The 19,613-nt window shown below is 52.0% G+C and overlaps 1 protein-coding gene across 9 annotated transcripts; it reads left to right on the top strand.

The window, feature by feature from the left end:
* The first annotated feature begins 42 nt into the window (after positions 1-42).
* LOC104322719 (zinc finger protein 777-like) lies at positions 43-18,947 on the top strand. 9 transcript variants are annotated; one of them, XM_069778505.1, is made up of 10 exons: positions 165-819; positions 1,350-1,476; positions 1,936-2,043; positions 2,231-2,332; positions 2,580-2,693; positions 12,264-12,377; positions 13,301-13,396; positions 14,394-14,510; positions 14,689-14,802; positions 16,923-18,947. In XM_069778505.1, the coding sequence occupies exons 1-10, from the start codon at positions 439-441 to the stop codon at positions 17,963-17,965; spliced, it is 2,316 nt and encodes a 771-aa protein (XP_069634606.1). In that variant the 5' UTR covers positions 165-438; the 3' UTR covers positions 17,966-18,947. The 9 variants fall into 9 exon arrangements, with proteins under 9 accessions (XP_069634600.1, XP_069634601.1, XP_069634606.1 ...); XM_069778499.1 differs by lacking the exons at positions 12,264-12,377; positions 13,301-13,396; positions 14,394-14,510; positions 14,689-14,802; positions 16,923-18,947 and adding exons at positions 43-112; positions 4,868-7,558 and having other exon boundaries at positions 341-819; XM_069778500.1 differs by lacking the exons at positions 12,264-12,377; positions 13,301-13,396; positions 14,394-14,510; positions 14,689-14,802; positions 16,923-18,947 and adding exons at positions 52-122; positions 4,868-7,558 and having other exon boundaries at positions 348-819.
* Positions 18,948-19,613: the final 666 nt, after the last annotated feature.

Genomic DNA, 19,613 nt, shown 5'->3' with positions numbered 1-19,613 from the left:
GCGGCGGCGGCGGGAGCGGCGCCCCCTGGCGGGAAGGTAAAGCCGCGCCACCCACTACGGTTCAGCGGGAGGTCCCGGACGCTGCGCGGGAGGTCTGGAGCGGCGGCGGTGGGTACGCGGCGGTGAGGGGTCCGGGGCCGAGGAGGAGGAGGAGGAGAAGGAGAAGGAGAAGGAGGAGGAGAGGGCGCCTGGCGGGGAAGGGCCGGGCTCGGCGGCCGCAGACCGGGAGGGGAGGGCTGGGACCGGTGTGCTCTAGCCCCGGGCGGGAAGGGGAGTCCGGTCCCGACGTCCCGGGATCGGGACGGAGCGCTCCTGACCCGGTTTCCTCTCGCCATCCCAGCAGCGAGCAGCCCCGGAGGACGCGCGGTAGCGAGCTCGGCGCTGCCTGGCCCCGGGCCTTGTCTCTTCCCGCCGGCGCGGTCGGGCGGAGGACCGGGAATGGAGTCCCCGTATCCCACGAGCTTCTGCTTCCCCGCGGCTTCCCCGCCGACACCGGGCAAAAGCCCGAGGCCGAGCGGCACCAGCATCTCGCTGTGGACGGTGGTGGCGGCCGTGCAGGCGGTGGAACGGAGCGTGGACGCCCACGCCGAGCGGCTGCTCAACCTGGAGCGCCGGACGGTGACCACCGAGAAGAAGTACTTCGACTGCGAGAAAACGGTGGTGGATTTCGGGAACCAGCTGGAGAGCAAACTGGCCGTGCTGGGCACCCTCATCCAGGAGTACGGGCAGCTGCAGAAGCGGCTGGAGAACATGGAGAATCTGCTGAAGAACAAGAATTTCTGGATCCTGCAGCTGCCCCCCGGGGACGAGGTCCCCAAGGTAACAAAAGGCTCGTTAAGGGCTGAGGTCAGGGGGCACTCAGCGGGGGCGGGGGCGGCCGCTTTCTGAGCTACGTTACGCCTGGCAGCCATCTCCCGTGAGGCCCGAAGCGTTGGGTGAACGGCTTAGCTTCCATCGCCTAAGCATCAAGCAGGGAGTGGTGGCTTATGTATATATATGTTTAGGTTCAGTCCTATCTCGCTGCGAAAGGACAGGTTGTTGCATTTTTACGAGAAACGGTAGGTTCTTCCCCACACCAAGGTCTGCAAACTGCCTGCGTGATGGGATTGGGCTTTGCGCAGGGGGAGGTAAGAGTATTGTGGAGTTCACACTTTGTTCTCCGGGAATTAGCAGAGCTCTTGCAGAGCCGAGTCCTTACTCCCTTTGTGTCACAAGGATGCCCCCAGGCAGGAATTTTTTTTTTTTTTTCCTCCTTTCAGTACTTGATGTGCCAGCAGCAGTAATAAATAGAAACAAGGATGTTTCCTGAGGATGTTTCATGGCTCCAGGTGTCACTTTTGTGATTGCAGGCCCCGGTTGCATTCGAAAGCAGCGCCGCTTACTTTTCTGCTCAGGAGTGGGAGAACCTGGAGGAATGGCAGAGGGAGCTGTACAAAAACGTGCTCAGAGGGAAGAATGAATCTCTGATCTCTCTGGGTAAATATCACTGTTTCAATCAGTTATTGGCGCTTCTGGACTAGCTCCATTTTGGGGACGTTTTCCCACACCTGGGAAGCAGATTTGTAGAATCACGGAGAAGTCAGTGCCTGTTGCTGAGGGCAGTGCAGAGCACAGCACACGTCACATCCAGTCTTGCTCTCTCCCAGTGCTCACTGGGTGTGGGTGCTGGCTGCAGTCACCTCCCTGTCACGGCCTGCTCCCTGCGGTGCCCGGTGCCAGCACAGCCCACAGGCCCCTTCCCTCGGGCCCGTGGGGTTTTTCCCCACTGGGGTAGGGTTGGCTGCCAGAGGCGGAAGCTGCCATCTCCCGGTGGGCCGTGCAGAGGGCTCCCCATGCTGCCAAGCGGTGTGTTGTGGCCAATGGAGCTGGTTTCGTGGACACAGTAGGCATTTTGATGCAGCGCGGAAACCTTAATATCTCTCTGTTCCTCAACAGATTATGTGATCTCCAAACCTGACTTCCTGTCCCAGCTTCAGAGAGGAGAAGCGCCCTGCAATGGGGACAAGGCGGCTTCGAGAGAGATTCCAACAGAATCAAGTGCAGGCAAGAGACAAATTACAGCTTTATTCTCAGGCGTAATATTTGCATGTTGTTGTTACCAGATGGAGAATGTCACAAGGTGATAGTCCTGACTTGCTATGAAGGGAACTTCTCACATCTCAGGAGGAGCGGGTTCAGGGGGAGTAACAGTGTTAGAAAAAATTGTGATGGGTTTGATCTTTCTCATTAGCAGAGCCTCTGCTGTTTAGACTTGATGCGAGCAACCAGGACAGCAGAGAAGGAGCGCAGGAAGTCCTGGAGGGAAGCACAATGCTGGCTGAACCTGGACCTGGTGAGCACTGTTCTGAAAGGGTGTGCTTGGACACAGGGACAGGGAGGACACTCTCCTGAAACAGGGGGTAAGGGAGGAACCACCTCTCTTGCAGGGCAGAGTAAAGCTCCCAGAATTAGGAATGGGAGATGCTGGAGAGAGGTTCTATGTGAAAGCAGGGTAGCTGGGAGCAAACCTTCTGGGCACAGTGAGGGAAGAGCCGAGCAGTGCTGTGATATCCAGTAAAGAAGTTTCCTCTTTACCTTAGCAGACTACAGCATTCCGGAGCCCAGCTTTGCAGGCGTTGTGAAGCAAGAGGAAGAGCCATGCGTGGAGGAGGAGGGAGCCACGGAGGATGCAGAGTTTACCGAGCTCAGTGTGGGTGAGTTCCGAGCAATCCCAGAGTGCACTGTGCAGCTGGAGATGTGGGGAGTCCATGACCTTCCTGCTGTGGGACAGAGCGTGCTGAGACATGGGGACTGCGGAGAGGCAGGCGGGGCATTGGGGAAAGAGCAAGAGCCATGCTGACATTAGGGAAGTGGGCAGAAAGCATATGGACAGTTTTACTAGTAGGAAGATTAAAGTGCCGGGTAGACAAAACACTGCGTGTGAGGAGACAGGCATCCCTGAAATAAATCAAACAGAGTACACGGAATCATTAGGAATGAAGTCAAGAACAGTTCTCAAGGTCTTCTTCAAAGACAGTGTTATGTCAAAGTATCTGGGGAACTGAGTGAAGTTCTGCTCACTCAGTCTTGAAAGGAATGCGGCAGTCAGGGATGTGGTCTGGAGATAACAGCGAGGTGGGAAGCTTCCATATCGGGAGAGACTGAACGCGGTAGGGCTCCTCAGCCTGAGGAAGGCATGGTGGAGAGGGGAAGACAACATGGGGCTGTGCCTGGGTGAGCTGTTCGCAGCAGGAGCTGAAGGAACGAACCTTTGCTCTTTCTCGCTGCTCAAGATCCAGGGAGCACCCAGTGAAATGAGTGGGCATTTGCTTTAAACCAAGCAGGGCAAACTCGGTCATCGTACCTGTGCAACCTGTAGAACCTACTGCCACAGGGCACAGCAAGGGCTGAAAGCAAAGCGGGCTTAGAAGGGGTTTGGGCAAATTCCCAGATGGAATGTCACCTCTGGCTCCCATCTTGCTGCAGGGAGGCCATCCCCAGCGTTCAGCAAGGCCATGGCTGATGCAGAGCTCGGCTCTTCCCTCTAGCCCTTGGGCTTCTCAGCCCCTGGCCCAGAACACTCGGCTCCCTTTTGTGGGTCCTGTCTTATGTCCTCCAGAGCACATCTGCTGCTCTTCTGCTGGAATTTCTTCTGCTTGGTGGCTGCATCCTCAGAAGAGGGAGCTGTGCTCCTGAGCAGTGCCCCGATGGCTACCTAGGGGCCAAGGAGGTCACCGGTGAGCTGGGATGGCTCTGTTATTCCCAATAATAATGTAATATTTACTTGATTATTTGACTGCTCCCACCTCACCAGTCACTTCCTCACCCTCAGTCTGGGTCTCTGTTTATTCTCCTTGGGCCATATCAGAGGTGTCAGTGGGGTTTGCTCAGTTTTTTGATGGCATTTGCCCTGCTGTGACTAAATCTTAGATGCTTTTTCTCATGCCCATTGTGTCATGTTGTCACCTCTCTGCTGTCAGTCATTGCACAGCACTAGTGAACCAGGGAGTGACACCCTTCAGGCAGGAGGCTGATCCCTGCTTAGATTTTGCCCTCACTCTGTCAGCAGCTTTCAAAATGGTTGTCTGTTGGCAGTTTCCATCCTTGACCTTTGGTGGGTTTTCCACCAATGGGTCATATTCATACCCAGGTCAATGAAAATTAAATGTTCAGGTAGGAATGAGAGTAAAGAGAAAGTTTGAGACAGGTTTAGTGTGAATAGAAAACCCCAGGCACCTAGCTCAGAGATGAAGAGCAATGAACCCTCAAAGAAAATGTACTTTTACTGCCTCTGTGAGGACTACAGAGGAGGCTTCCTCATTACATATGTATTCTGAGCAGTAGCAGGCATGTCTCGAGTCAAAACCAGCCAGTGTTTGTGTGTGCCCTTTCAAGAAGAGGGCTATACAGGTGGGTCACCATGTCCTGGGAGTGGAGGGAAGGTGGTTCTCGGGGAATGAGCTGGTGCTCTCAGAAGAGTGAGAAATACCAAGTCATTGGTGTGGGGAGGGAGGTCTGTGAGGGGGTCCATGAGATCTTAGCACTTAGGAGGAGGAGGACAGCTGGAGGTGATTTTGGAAACTGCTGAACTCTACTATCTTGGAAGGCAGCACTTCCCTCTGCCCCCGCCCTCACGCCTTCTCACACTCGCTGCTCAGCCAGCTGGAAGGGAAGCATTCCTGTGCTTTTCACTTGTATTCTCTCTTTCGGTCTTTCAGCTGGCTGTTGTTCTATAAGCACAGCTGCCTTTCACGCTCCTTGTGTAAGACAGGCCTGTTTGATTCACGGGGGGGGGGGGGGGGGGGGGGGGTGGACGTGGACACGGGTGAGATTTCAGAAGTATCTTGTGTCTCACACCAGTGAATGTCCCCTTTGTTGTTCTTGTCAGTTCCAGCACATGAGGTGATAACCTTCAAAATAGAGCAGCTGGACTCTGAGGAATGCCCCCAAAGCTCAGAGTCCCCTGCAACTTTATCCAGTGAGTCGGAGGAGCTGCTTTTCCAGGGTCCCAGCCAGGTGCTGCCCTTTGGTAGTCAGTACAGCTCTCCTGTGCAGCAGGGAAACCAGAGCATGAGCAGTCTGGTGCCATCCACTCCAGCAGAAGAGGGTCTTGGTGAAAGCAGTGCTGTCACCTCCTATGGGCAAAACTGTCCCAACAAAAGACCTCACTCGTGTGCTGCATGTGGGAAGGGCTTCTGTCTGAAGAAGATGCTGACAACTCGCCAGGATTGCCACAGCACACAGTGCAGTGGTGAGCACACTGGAGATGAGGAGGACTTCCTCCCTCAGCAGCACCAGCAGACCCACATGGAAGACGGCACCCACATGGGAGATGGGACCCACATGGCCACAGAGAGATGCAAGCAGAACCAAAATGCAAAAGCCCATGCCAGCATCCCAGCCATGGACAAAGTGCACGACAATCCCAGGCACACAAAAAGCATCAACGACAACAGCAGCTGCAAACCAGCTCAGAGCAGCCACCCGCGGGGGAGGCCTTACAAGTGCAACAAGTGTCAGGAGTGTTTCTCCCAAAAGAAAATCCTCATCATCCACCAGCGTACACACTTGAGCCGGAGCAGAGAGGTCCTTTGGTGCTCATACTGTGGGAAGACCTTCAGCCACCCCTCCAATCTGATCCGGCATCAGAGGATCCACACGGGGGAGAGGCCATACCAATGCAACGAGTGCCTAAAGCGCTTCACCCAGAAGCAGCACCTGCTCCAGCATGAGAAGATCCACCTGCGTGATAAGAGCTGCGTGGTCACGCAGAGTGTGAGGAAGGCACCTCTACACAGCTTCTAGGCTGTGCAGGCTCACGCAGCCCTACAGCCCCTGGAGATGTTAGGAAAGGAGAAAAGAGAGTCTCTGCTGCTCAGTGTTAAAGGGTCTCTGACAATTTACCCCAAAGATCTAAGCAAAGTAGAATTAGGATTCACCTTGGCACCAGTGCCCTTTTAGTCGTGGTGGTGATGGTATGCCACAGTACCTCATAGTATGCCCCAAAATCTCTCCAGAATAAAACTGGTTTGGGCCTCTCCAAGTTTGAGTCAGTTGTTTGAACTGGTTCCAGCAAGGTTGAGTTTTTTGAAGCTTTTCTTCACCTGGAGTTTCCCTGGCTGCTCCCTTTGACAAAATTCTGCTGTTCTCAATTTCATGGGCAAGTTTGAGTTGCACGTTCACAAAAGACTCCTGGCAACTGAACACGTGCACAGGGTGAGGCCTCGCTGACAGCTTGCATGGATGTCCCCTTTGCCAAGGAGGGGCAGCCAGTCAGTTCCCAGCTCTCCCCATGCCTTGGCACAGGCCAAATGACATTTTCATTGCTGCTTCTGCTCAGGAAGCTAGCTGGAAAAGATAGGTTCAGTTCCTTCTCTAGGGCTTGAAATCGGATTTAGTTTGCTGTAAATGACGATGATAGGGCCAAGTTCTGCTCGGAGTTCTTCTGATGTGCACTGAGACACACTCTACTGGACACTCTGGGTTTGCACTGCAGTAACTGAGGGGAATTTGCTCCATTGTCTGTCACCTCTGAGCACACCCAAAGGAGGTGGCGTCACCCAAACCCCTTCTCATACCTCTACGATACTCCCAGTGGAACTGAGTGGGGAAACCACTTGCAAGCCAGAGGTGGGGCACACCTGTACTCCCAGGCTGAAGTGAGCATTCAGAAAACTTTCTGCTGACTGCCTGTACATTAACACTTCTTTTCTTTGTATTTCATCATTGCCTTCCATCTCCCTCTCCTCCTGGTAGCTTGGGGTACAGATGGTTTTTGTTCTTGGGGATCAGCTTTCATCATATCCCAAACCATTATGAAAAAATTCTCAGCATCTGAAATGTGTTTAGCAAATTGCCCAAATACATAGTGCAACTTCAGGGATGGCATCGCTGCTTGACCTGTTTTAAACCTGCTGCTCATTTCCTTCACCACTGATCGGACTTTAGAAACCTGTCTGTTTCTTCCTGGTCCCAAAGTGTCTGCCAAGGGGAGGGTGCAGGTGGCTGGCTCATCCCCTCAGACACAGAGATGTTCCTCTGGCTCCAGCTGGCTGCTGTGGCAGATATTTTAGTCTGGAAACTCCTTTAGCCAAGGAGTGAGGTCTCTTTCCATGTTCATTGTCGCCCGCCCTGCCAGGAGAGCGTAAGATGGGAGTGTTCCTGTGCCTGCTTTGGCCCAGCCAGCAAGGCCAGCTCAGGGCTCTGGGGTCTTTAAGCTAATTTGATTCTTGCCCTGAGCAGATTGGGGAGAGCCTGTGTGAACCTCTCTAAACCCATGCTGTGGGAGCTGGCACAGAGCCACACTTCCCAAAGCGTCTCCAACCACTGCAGGTGTTTGCCTGGTGATCAATTGTCTGCCACCTTTTCTTGTCCTAGTGTCTTTGATTTCATGGCTCCTGACATGTCTGAGTAGGTATGTGTGTGGTGATCCTCTCTCTGTGCACATAATCTTTTTTTTTTTTTTTTTTCCTTCTACAAATAAATCTATTTTGTCACTTCTTGGTGTTTGGTAGCCACTTGCTACCATAAAGCAGTGAACATGGACCGGTTTTTTCTCCACTATTTGACATGCTGAAGGAGAGTCCCAATAAGCAGGTAAACTAATCAGTTCTCCAGTGGTTTCCTACTGACTCCGGTTAAACTGCTTTTTTTTTTTTTTTTTTTTTAGTACTTTTATTACTTAGACTGTGAGCCTTCAAGGCAGGGAACTTGTTTCTATCTGTCTGTAAAATGCCAGTTAAGTTTGCAGCAGTAGATACTTGATTTTTAATAACAATAACATTAAACTTGAGTGGATTAAAGCTGTGAAGTTCTCAATACTTTTTTTTTCTTTTTTTTTTTTTTAAATCATTTTACCTGCTGATAAATGGCAGTTTGTAGTATCAAACCTTACTGATGGAGGGAGAAAAGTCTACCTTGAATCGGAAAAAAGAGTGGGGTTTCGTTGTTTTTTCTTTTTTCAATATTGCGGTGGAACTTGAGCAGGAGAATTGTTTTCCATGTGTCTATCTACGGGACCTGAATGGTAAGAGTATCTAAAAATAGGATGTAAATAAGCTCACTATACAATTCTCATCCTGCAGGCAGATCACATCAATCCTGCCACCAGCAAAAAGTTTTCAGCAACTGCCACGATGCAGTCGTTATCAGTTTAGCCCAGCTGAGTCCAGGAAGAGCAGGATGTATTCTGGGATAAAGATGCTGCCGCATAAAGCAGCAGAGGGGCAATTGTCACCGATTCCTCTGTGACCAGAACGTCCTGAATCTTAGTTAGAATCACTTCGGCAGCACTCCTAGGTTATTCTACAACCAACCAACTACAGGTGCCTTTTCTGGGCTGTTTCTGTGTCTTACAAAAGAACAACTTAACAAGAAACATCAAAGTCCTGCCTTGTTGCCATCTCTCCTCCCTGTTGCACTATTGTCATCTATCTTCTAGTGCTGACCTCCTACCATGTCATTATTATTAGACATTTTAAACCTTAGTTAAAGAAAATGAAGAAGCTGCCTGACATCTGCTGTTGTGCTCACATCTGAGAGGTGTCTTTGTAACTGCAACTGTAAAAGAATTGGCATTTGGATAGTGAAAAGATGGGTGTTTCAGACGTGTGTGAGCTGGGGAGGGTTATGCCATCCCAACAGCACTCTCCTGTTTTCAACTGGGAGATTTTATATGTTAACCACTGTGTGAGCATCAGAAGCACTTGATGTGCTCCATGTTTCATCATTTCTTGACACTGCCTTTGACAATACAGATGAAGCAGTATTTTGCAGTGAGTCATAGTTTCCCTGTTTTAGCCCAGCTCCCCTGTATTTCAGAGACAAATATGTATATTTATAATAAATCTTGGAGCTATTTTGAGATTTGTGCTGCTTAAATGGCAAAAATTCAACCCTGAATCCAAGAAGAAATGTCAAGAGACATAGAAATGCAGTGCTTTTCCAAGACCAAGAGAAAGAAGAGAGTGATGCTTACAGGAAAGAGCAGGGGAAGGCCAGAGAAGATGTGGTGATGCAGAGGGAGGGAGTTTTGGGGGAGCGCAAGGTCTCCTACACCCACCTTCAGATGCATCATGGAGTCTCTGCATCTTCTATGAACAAGCACTGAGCGTTTATCGTCCTTGGGTAGCACTTCTCAGCGTGGAACTTTTTCCTGACCTTCTGTTACTTGGGCTGCTATAGCTTAGGCTGGAGTAGGACAGCAGCCTCCACTACAAAGCCAGATATCTAAGTTGAGATATTCTTCACAAAAGAAGGCAAAGTCATGCACAGAAAAACAGGAAAAAAATAAACTGACCCAGGTGCATCCAGGACAGCAACGTCTTACTGGATTCTCAAGTTCTGGCAAACGCAAACTATTTTGCTTAAAAGCAGCTCAATCTTTTGTTTGTTCATTTTGCAAGTACTTTCTGTTGTTAGAGCAACTCCCTGTTTTTTATTGCTTTATGACTTCAGATTTTTGTTTATAAAAGCCTCTCTGTGTCTTGCCACATAGAGGTGGGAATTCTTTGCATCCCATGGAATGCTGCATTTCGGAGAGGTATGCTGGCTCTCCCGTGTCCAGCTCCTTACGTAAGGATTAAACTCAAGACAAGAAGGACACATGTAAGTACAGAGAAGCCCTATCATCCTCTGGCAGCCTGGCTCTCCCCACAGGTCTGTCCCTCACCGAGAGGACCAGAACCATGTGCATGTCACAATAGGTGTCACCTAGCACTGTTGTCAGGTTCTTAAGCCTCTTTCTGTCCCTTCCTGGGGTGGGTCTGAACCTTTCCAAACGCTGGAGGGGAAGTCTTCTGCCCCAGCCACTCTTACATGGTCCCACGGGGCACACAACTGTTGTGACAAGCTGAGAGGCCCAGCATATCTCAGATGAATGTCCCCAGGAGGAGTATGAGCCCACCAACCTCTCATGGCCCAGAAGTAGGTCCTCATCACCGTGGGGTGGGACACCCAGGCAAGATTTAAAGAAGGCAGGTAAGAGCAGTGCGTTGTACTGCAGGTCAAACGACTGATTCCTGCTACCAGAGGAGGCTACAAAGAGCTGACATAACTCCGCACCATCCTGAGACCTACCTGTAGTAAGAATGTGCTCATCAGCTACGTAGGTAATGTTAGCAAGCGAACTTTTAACTTTGGAGTTTTGATCACCTCTTATGGTAAGGGAGGTCCTGTTTTGCATAGCTGATGGCCAGACAGTTTAGCAAACTTAGCAAATTAGGAGGATAAGGTGAGGTGGTGATTCCAAGCAGACTGTGGGTCATACAGCAGCTGTCAGTCATAGAGGCAAGGCCTGGGGGTGTCACCCGACCTAACTGAAGTTGCCTCTGTGGGGATGCCTGCAGTGGAGATCCCAGATGCTTTTGGAAGACCTGAATTTGCTGAAATCCCCTGTGGTGGGTGTACCCTGTGCACAAGATCCAATAAAAGCTTCCAAGCACTTCAGCTTTGTGTTTGTTTGTACAACGTACCTGAGATAAGTTCCTCCTGATGCTTGTCCAGACCAGGAGAGCCAAGGGGCTGCTGCAACCCCAGATGGGGCCATTAGGAGGGTTACCTCCCCTGGGAGCTCCCCTTCAGCAAGTTGACGGAGCAGGAGCGGGGCTGTGCAGGCAGCCTCCTGCAAAACACAGTCCAGGGCTGAGCTGGACTGCACGGCTGCCACACCACCCCATCCCAGGGCCATGGTGGCACCTGGAGCTGTGCTGAGATGAACCAGAGACCCTGCGCTGCACCCCAGCATGGTGGGCAAGGATGGGCCTTAGGCTCAGAGGGGATCCCAAGTCTCCATGGCTCTGAGAGGAGCCCAAATCCTCATGGCTCTGAGGGGATCCCGAATCCTCGTGACTATGAGAAGACCCTGCATCCTTCATGGCTTGAGGAAACCCTGCACCCTCATGGCTCTGAGAGGACACAAAATCCTGATGGCTCTGAGGGGATCCTGCACCCTGACAGCTCTGCAGTGAACCGATCCCTCATGGCTATGAGAGGATACCACACTCTTCACAGCTCTGAGGGGATCCTGAGCCCCCATAGGTCTGAGGAGACACTGGACCCTCACGACTCTGGGAGGGACCTCAAGCCCCCGCAGCTCTAAAGAGACCCTGTGTCCCTCCCAGATCTGAGGGGATTCTGATCCTTCCCAGCTCTGAGGGGACCCTGCACACTCATGGCTCTGAAAGGATCTTGAGTCCTTACAGCTCTGTGGGGAACTGACCCCTCATGGCTCTGAGGGGACTCCGGTCCTTCAGAGCTCTGAGGGGATCCTGAGCCCTCACAGCTCTGAGGAGACCCTGTTCCCTCGTGACTCTGAGGCGGACCCTGAGGCCCCACAGCTCTGAGGGGATCCTGAGCCCTCACAGCTCTGAGGGGATCCTGACCCCCCACGGCTTTGAGAGGATCCCGCTCCCTCAGGGCTCTGAGAGGACCTTGTGTCCCTCAGCTCTGAGGACATCCTGATCCCTCACAGCTCTGAGGAGATGCTGGTCCCTCCTGGCTCTGAGAGGATCCCCCGTCCCTCATGGCTCTGAGAGGAACCCGGTCCCTCCCGCCTCCGCGGCGCCGCCGACCCCGGGCGCCTCCGGCTCCGGGGTTCCCGCGCCCGCACCGGCCCGGCCGCGCCGCGCCCTCCCGCCAGGGGGCGCCGCAGTGCGCCGCGCGGGGCGGCGGCAGGGGGCGCTGTGGGGCCGGCCGCGGAGCGCGGCGGCGGCGGCGGCCGGTGTCGGCGGCGGGCCGGCGGCAGCGGCCATGGCCGGTCCCCGGCTGGGGCGAGCAGGGGCTGTGGCGGCGCGGCTGCTCCGCCTGGAGGCCCGCCTGGCGCGGGCGGAGCGGCAGCTGCGGGCCGCGCTGGCTCTGCGCGGCCGCCTCCAGGCGCTGGAGCGGCGGTTGGAGAGCGGCAGCGGCGGCGGCAGCGGCGGCGGCGGCGGCGGCGGGGCTCCTCGGGTGTCGGCGAGGCGCGGGGCGGCCGGCGGCGGCCGGGAGGCAGCGCGGCCTCGGGCAGCGCGGGTGCCGGTGAGGCTGGAGGACGTGTGGGTGCAGTTCAGCGAGCGGGAGTGGCGGGCGCTGCGCGGCTGGCAGCGGGCCCTGCACCGCGCCGTCATGAGGAGCAACTACCGCATGCTGCTCTCCCTCGGTAAGGGCCTGGCGCTGCCCGCGACCTCGAGGCGGGCGTGTGGCGAGGGGTCGGAGCGGGAGGTGGGCAGAGGTGACGGGTCCCCGCCGTCCTCCTGCCGGTCCCGTGCCGGTGGGACGCCCGGCTGCGCCTCACCTCATGCCTATCGCAGAGCCCGACGCTCCCAGACGTGATGCCCAGGCCCGGTCAGAAGGTGGGAACCAGCCGTGTGCTCGGAGCTGTGAGGATGGGGACGGGAGAGGTGATCCTGCAGAGGCCGGCACCGGTGAGTGGCTATAGGACGACTGGGCTGTTGGGACGCGGAGCACCAAAAACCCGCCAGCTGGGCTCTTTATGGGACATCAGCCTCTCTCCAAGGCGCTTGGTGTGTTGAGCATGGTCTTCCAAGCATGGCTGTTGGGCATCGCATCCCTACTAGTCTTACCAGAATGCTACATCAAACCACTTCTTCTCTCCTGGTTGCTGAGCTGTCTGCAGTTGCATGTGTCACACCTGCAGTCCCCTTGCAGTTAGGCCATGTCTGCATTGCCAGGCAAAGTGGGATGATGTTCGGTTTTCCAGTCTGAAGGCTGGCTGTCAAGAGGACTTTCTGTTCTGTGTGCACAAACGTGCACAGTGTAGTTGGTTTTACACTTGTCTGAAGTGTTCCTCCAATTCATTGATTGTGTCATGGAGGTATAAAGGTAATGTGTAGAGCATTAGTCCGTCTGCTTTTCCTTATTTATTTCATAGACTTTCCTTTTTTTGGTAAGTTTCAGTCATAATTCTCACTAGTGTTTTTCTGATGAGTTAGAAGTGGTCTGTGTTTTACCGAGAGTGACTGAAAAGGGAATGGCATAGCTCTGGCAGAACCAAAAGAGAAACAAAACTCAAGAACAAGATTTCAACTGGCACTCTCCTCTCCTGGGGCCACATAGAACATGTTTTCATTTGCTAATGGGTGCCACAACAAAATGGACATTACACTTGTGTGAAAATTTTGTGTGTTTCTGAGGCTCAAACATCTGCTGAGGGTTTTGTGACAAATATTTTAGGTCTGTTTAAGAGACCTTGGTCAGTGAGAACTAGACTTGAAGTGAGATTTTCTCTAGAATGTGAGTTAGAACAGAGCTGCTGTGCCTGGGATGGGATGAGAATTGGAATTAATTTTGTGTACAGAATTAAAATAACACTGGTTCCTATTAACAGAAGACAGCATAATCCATATTAAGCAAGAAGAAGAGTTGCGCGCTGCAGATCAGCAGGAGGGGGAGGCTGGAGAAGCTCCTGAAGAGCCCTGCCCGGGTGAGTAACTGCATACCTCGGAGGGAAAATGAAATAGAGGGATTAATTTCCAAGGTTTTTTTTTTTTTCCCACCTCTTCTCATGTATTCTAAATCTTCTGTAAAAAAGCTCACAAGTTTTGAACAGACATGCCACCAGTCCTGACGGGTAAGGGCTGGTGTTTCGTCTTTCCCTTCTCACGGCCATTTTGGAGTTTGCAAAGTATTTGGCCAGGTTTTATCCAAGCAGTGCAGTGTGGAATAGGAAATGTTTCATTCTCCCTTAAATTCTTTACTTTGCTTCCCTCAAGTTGATAGCGCTAAGCTGGTTAAATATCTAGTGCAAAGGGCCATTAGTCACTTTTTGGGGCAGATAGATTAACTTGGAGGAGGCAAAAACCAGTGCCAGAATGAGGTCTGTGGTTGGTGCCATCCATTGCATGGGGCTGCGATTGCAAGGAGACAGGACTGTGTGCACTGTTCTGGCTCCAGGGGAATCGGAGTGGCTGTGGCAGCTCCTCAGCTCTGCATCCCCTGCAGCCTTGTCTTGCAGGGCCGCAGTGCCTCTCCTCCTGCATATCCAGAGGCTTCAGGTTGCCTTTTCCCTCCTCCCTTCTCTTCAGTACTTTTTCTGCATACACAAGCAAGCGCACTGAATACTTGGTAGTGCTGTTGCTGTATGGGGAGGCTGTGCAGCCCAGGGACCTTTTTCTTGCCTTGTCACTTGGTGGTACCTCTTTGCATTACCAATAAACTATTCTGCTTTGGAGCTTGGCTGTCCTTACTCTTTACAAAGAGTAGCAGCTCTGTCTGTTGGCTCCACTGTAATTTTACTTGGCTTCCAGTGTATATAGCAAACTGGGTTTTTTTAGACCTTTCCATCAGGTTTCATTAACAAATTGGGCTTATGGGAACTTGGCTTGGGGGAAAACATAAACCAAAACAAGAGCAGGTTTCACCCTTGTGAAATCCTGAGCTTACGCAGTTATGATACTCCTGTCTTGAATTTTCTCCTTTAGCAGAGCAAGCGTTTTATGAGCCTGAGGCTTCAAGTCAGACCGAGAAAGGCAAAGAGGCGTATGCCAGGGAGCTGCCAGGTGCAGAGGGTGAGGACCTCCCAAGAGACCCTGACGCAGGTGAGGATTCCCTGGCAAAAACTCCCACTGCAGGAATTCCCCCTCAGGTGGCTCTTTGTATTGTGTCTTCCCTGAGGCTTTGTCAGCACTGTTCTTATCTTTGTGAATTCCTGCATCTTCCGTGCTTTGCATCTTTCTCCAGTCTTTCTCAATTGTGTAAATTCTCCCCAATGAGCAGGATTTCAGACTTATGCAACTGATGTTTTATCATGGATTAAACAAGAGGAGGAGCCACGCTGCCCTGAACGACAAGACTTGGAGAAAGAAGAAATCTCTACAGACCCGAGTACAGGTCAGTAATGGATTTCAGCTGAGATTTCTGGGACAGTGAATCTAATTTAGAGTATTTTTTTTACACTATATTAAATGTCACGACATTATAAAGTAAGCCATGAAAGAACTGGAACAAACCTCAGTCTGCTCGTTAATATTTGTTCGCAAAAATTTCAGGTTCTGTCAGCTGAAGAGGCTCCTTCCTCCTTCAGCTGGCCTAAAACTGTCATAGGTGCTGTCTTGGGTTTCTGTTTAGGCAAGCATGGTGATGTGCTCAGGCCTTACGGATCAGGTTTTTACTTCCAGCTGGCTTGATGGTGTCTAAACCTGGTACCAATGAACATGGAGCCCTGACTTTGCATTCCCAAGCAGGAGAGTTATCCTGCAGTAAAAGAGAAGGCAGCTTTAATGCAAAACAATTTTAGGACATGCTGTTTGGAGATGTACATGCTAACATTCATTTGGAGGAGCGCACTTGGAGTACAGATCATGCTTGAGGTGGAGTTAATAGAGGGAGATTCATCTTTGGATCAAGGCTTAACCTCAAGGAACGGGTGTGCAAGTTTGGATGCGGATATTAATTAAATACAATCTCCTGGGCCACAACCCGGGACCACTCAGTATAGCTCTCAAGTGGATAACTGAGGAGGGAGTGCAGAGGAATATTTTGTGTAGCAATCAGTTGGTAGCCTGGAATTCCTTTACTTCATGTAAGTTATTTAGACATTCACAGCACGTGATGAAGTCACTATAGAGTAACTCAAGAGATAAACTCTCAGTATGCCGGTAACCACATGGGAATTGCTGATGTGAATGATTTTGCTCCACTGAAAAAGGTCGTCCCAGATATTGCCCTGGTGTAAGGATGGATCAGCTCCACCTAACTGCTTCCCAAGGGAGACCTGTTCCAGCTGCTCTGAGCGAGCTCACAGGGTGGGCTTCCCAGCCGACTCAGTCTGTTCCAGACCCTCCAGTCTGTGCTTACATGTAACCTGGAGTTACTGGGGTGAGAGAACATGCTTAGACAATTACTGTAGAGCAGCCGGTGCCTTTTACATTCATGCTTCAGCTTGGCCTGTGGTAACATGTTTTTGTGCTGATGTCCCAGTACACAGCCAGAGAAATAAGAGCTCAGGATGTTTTTGCAGTGCAGATAACTTTGGACTCAGCTGGTTGACGCTGCTGAGAGACCCATGGTCCTTTGTGATGCTCAGTGGAGTCTTTCTGTAGCAACTCGCAGATGTTGGAAGGGTCACGGGTCTTAGGAGACAGAAAAATCACAGAGCATTAGAAAGCAGGGCTGAAGAGCATTGGTGGAAATAATCCGGGAAATGAAACACTGGATATTTGTTGCAGGAAATGGTAATTACAGAAGGATGGAATTTGCAGGTTAGCGTAACAGTTTTGTCCAATGGCAAATCTAGAACTGTGCCTAAGTAGCTCAGGCGCTGGGTACCTTTTTGCCTTGGATTATCAGGAGTCGTAAATGTTTTTTGAAGAAAGCAAGAGAGGCGTCTAGGGGAGAGGCAGTCTGACCAACAATTCTCAGTCTGGGCATGCCTCTGCATCGAGTCGGAGCTGTGTGCCTGCCTGGGGGTCACTTGTATAAGGTGCGAGAGCTTCCTTCACTCAGCACTGCTCCGAGCTCTCTGAACAAAGACATGGCCAGGGAGTGTCTCCCCCCAGAAGCCCAGCTGCAGAGACAACGGTTCATGTACAAAAAAGGGTGCACCCACACTGACTTGCTGAGCTGGCTTCGGTGCCTTCGCTTGGACCTTTGCTTCTCTAGATGCTCGGTGGAGTGTCTGGAGAGAAGCTGAGAGCACTATGGTGTGATGGTGTCCGGTCTATCAGGGAACTTAGATCTCACACTTCAGACATCTGAATGAGAGGGTGAAGATGAAACATTGCATTGATGAATTTTCATGTAGATTTAAAAAAAAAAAAATGGCAAAAAGCTCTTCTGTTTTCCCAGAGATTTTGTTTCAGTGGAATGCTGGTACTTGCACTCCCTTTCAGTATTAAAACCTCCCATCTTTTTTACTTTGTCTGTCTGTTAGCGTGACATGGCTGTAGACTTGGAGGGATACTCTTAAGAGGCTTCCTTAGTTGAAAGACTCTGAAATCTATCTGTTTCAGTGCATGATGAAAACACAAAGAGGGACCCTCCGGCAGATTGCTTTGAAAGCACTGTGTGTGACTCAGAGGTACCAGGAAGACCTGCAGAGAAGTTTTCCAAGGATCCTAGCCTCGGAGTGACATGGGACAGTCAGTGGAATTCAGAAATGATGGAAACAAACACCACTGGGAATGGCCTTGGGGGTGGTGCTCGGTACGACCGAGGGTTTGGTGAGCACTTAGACTTCTTTAGCACTCAGGAAAACAGTGTTGGAAAGAGACCGTGCGCGTACAACAAATGTGAGAGAAATTCCACCCAGCAGGAACATCTTCAGACGCCCCAGGGAGCCCGAGAAGGGGAGACATTTCCAGGCCCCACGTGTGAGAAGAGTCTCAACAAAAGGGTGTTCCATCTGCTGCACTCACAGCCGTGTGCTCCAGGTGAGAAAGACATTGGCCAGGGGGCTGCTCCTGCCTCCTGCGAGGGGCTGCCTGCGGGGCCACAGCTGCCCCGCACTGAGTGTGGACAAAACCCTGTGGGCGGAACCAGGCTTCGTGACCACAATGGCCTCGGCAGAGAGGAGCAGCCGTCTGCAGAAAGCGAGAAGAACTTCCCCGCAGAAAACCCATTAGCCAGCCCCTGCTGGGATCACCCGCAGGACAAATCAGAGGACTGCACCAGGTGCAGGCAGCACTTTGCGCCCAGGGGCAGCCTGGCAAGCCAGCAGCAGACCCAGGGCAGGGGCAAGTCCTACATTTGCAGCGACTGTGGGAAAAGCTTCGTTTGCCATTCGTGGCTCGTGAGACACCAGATGACTCACACAGGAGAGAGGCCGTACAAGTGCTCTGAGTGTGACAAAAGCTACAGGAGAAAGGATTATCTTCTAAACCACCAGCGCCGGCACTCAGGAGAGGGGCTTTTCCAGTGCCCCCTCTGCAGGAAAAGATTCGTGCTCAGGAGGAGTTTCATGAAACATCAGGAAAGTCACGTGCAAGAAACACATTTGACGTTGGCTGGTTGGCCTTGCACAGAGATCAGGGGGTCTGTAATGCACTCCATATAGAAAATCCCATCCATCCAGCGGTTTTGCAGCCCCCTTGGCTGTCACCCTTGCTGGGCAGGAGGCAGGGCCGTGGCAGGATCCCCCAGCTCTGTGCTGGACCATGGCAGGAGGAGGAGGAGGCTGTTGAACAGCCATCCTGAGGCCCCTCCCAGGCACAGGGAGAAGGTTGGGGGGTTATTTTCCACAGACCGCGTTGGAACAGTCTGCAGAGCTGTTTCACAGCTTTCACTGGAGCCTGTAGCTGTTGGGGACGTGTTGGAACTGTGTAGGAAGTCTGCAGCGCACAGAGTTACTGCTAGCCACGAATCCGCACAGGAGAGAAATCACACTGACACACGGAACAATTTGTAATGCTTCAGGCTGGAGAATAATCTGAAATGTTATCCCTAGGCTGCTGGGAGTCCAGAGTCCTGGGACTGGGCTGAAAACAAGTGAGTTAAAGTTACTAATTGTCCACCAAAGCAGTGAAACAGTGTCAGGAAACACCCACTGGTGTGAAATGCTTTGAGAAAGGAAGTGTTGACCCTGTGGCTGCTTGAAAGCAGCCTCTTCAGGAAATGGCAACTAGACAAAGGGGAGCAGAGCCTGAGAGGCACCTTGTTCCCACAGTTAAATCACAGAGCTCGTGGGGCTTCATGCTGCTGAACCCTGAGAGAGGATTCCTGAAGGCTGGGGTCCTCACCTGGAGTTGTAGAATGACCAGGGAGCCTGGAGTATGATTTTAATTTTGCATAGCCTTAAAGTTGTGTTGCACTTACTTTACCACATTGTTACAGGTCTTTTGGTTTTGTTCCATTTTCTGAATCCTACGAAAACAGAACATTTAGATGCTCGTTGAACATTCTCCTTCAGAAATTGTATTTTTGCTCAAATTCAGTGTCTCTTAAGGGGGAGAGCGCTGTTGAGAGTCTGACATGTTGTGTCACTGCAAGGACACAATTCATTCCTTTTAGTAATAAAAGAGCCTGGATATATCATCTGTTGCCTTGTTGTCAATGGTGTTGAGCCTCGTGGAAAAAAAATACAGAGGCAGCACTGGCTGAGTCAGGAAAGGGCCCATTGTGGTTCAGGACTCCTTCACTGTCAGTCGTGACATATTTTATTAAACAGCCTTTTTTACGTGCGTGTTTCTGCTTAAGTTTTCTTTGATGCTTTTTTTTTGTTGGCTGGAAGTTTCTCTTTTTTTTTTAATTAAAATTGTTCAAGAAATGCCAGGGGGAGGAGGAAAGATGAGCAACGCTGAAGCAAGAGGAGAAACTCGGGGTCTGCTGTCCCCTGGTTCCCTGTTCTCCAGGCAAGTCTTTGCTTTAGAAGAGGTGGCAATAACCGACAGCACCGGAGGGGTTTCCCTCCGGCCTGGGGTCAGCCCGCCCTCCGGGCCGGGGCATCCCCCTTTCCCGCCGCCGGTCCTCCGTCAGGAGGGCCTGGGCCTGCACCCCCTCCTCCTGCGGGCAGCCGGGCCCGGGCCTTTGCGGCGGACCCGCTTCACGGGAGCTACCCCCGTCCCCGCCGCGCGTTTGCCGGCGCCGCACCGCCCCGTTCTCCCGGCCAGGCCCCGCCGCGGCGGGAACCGCTTCGGGCCGGGCGCCGCTGCGGCCGCCGCGGCTCCGCCGTTGCTATGACGACGAGAAGGCGCGGGCTCTCCTAA

This window comes from Haliaeetus albicilla, chromosome 2 (assembly GCF_947461875.1).
Source record: "Haliaeetus albicilla chromosome 2, bHalAlb1.1, whole genome shotgun sequence".
NCBI classification, from domain to species: Eukaryota; Metazoa; Chordata; class Aves; order Accipitriformes; family Accipitridae; genus Haliaeetus; species Haliaeetus albicilla.
The sequence above is the reverse complement of the archived record's forward strand: the minus strand, read 5'-3'. Positions and strand labels throughout refer to the sequence as shown.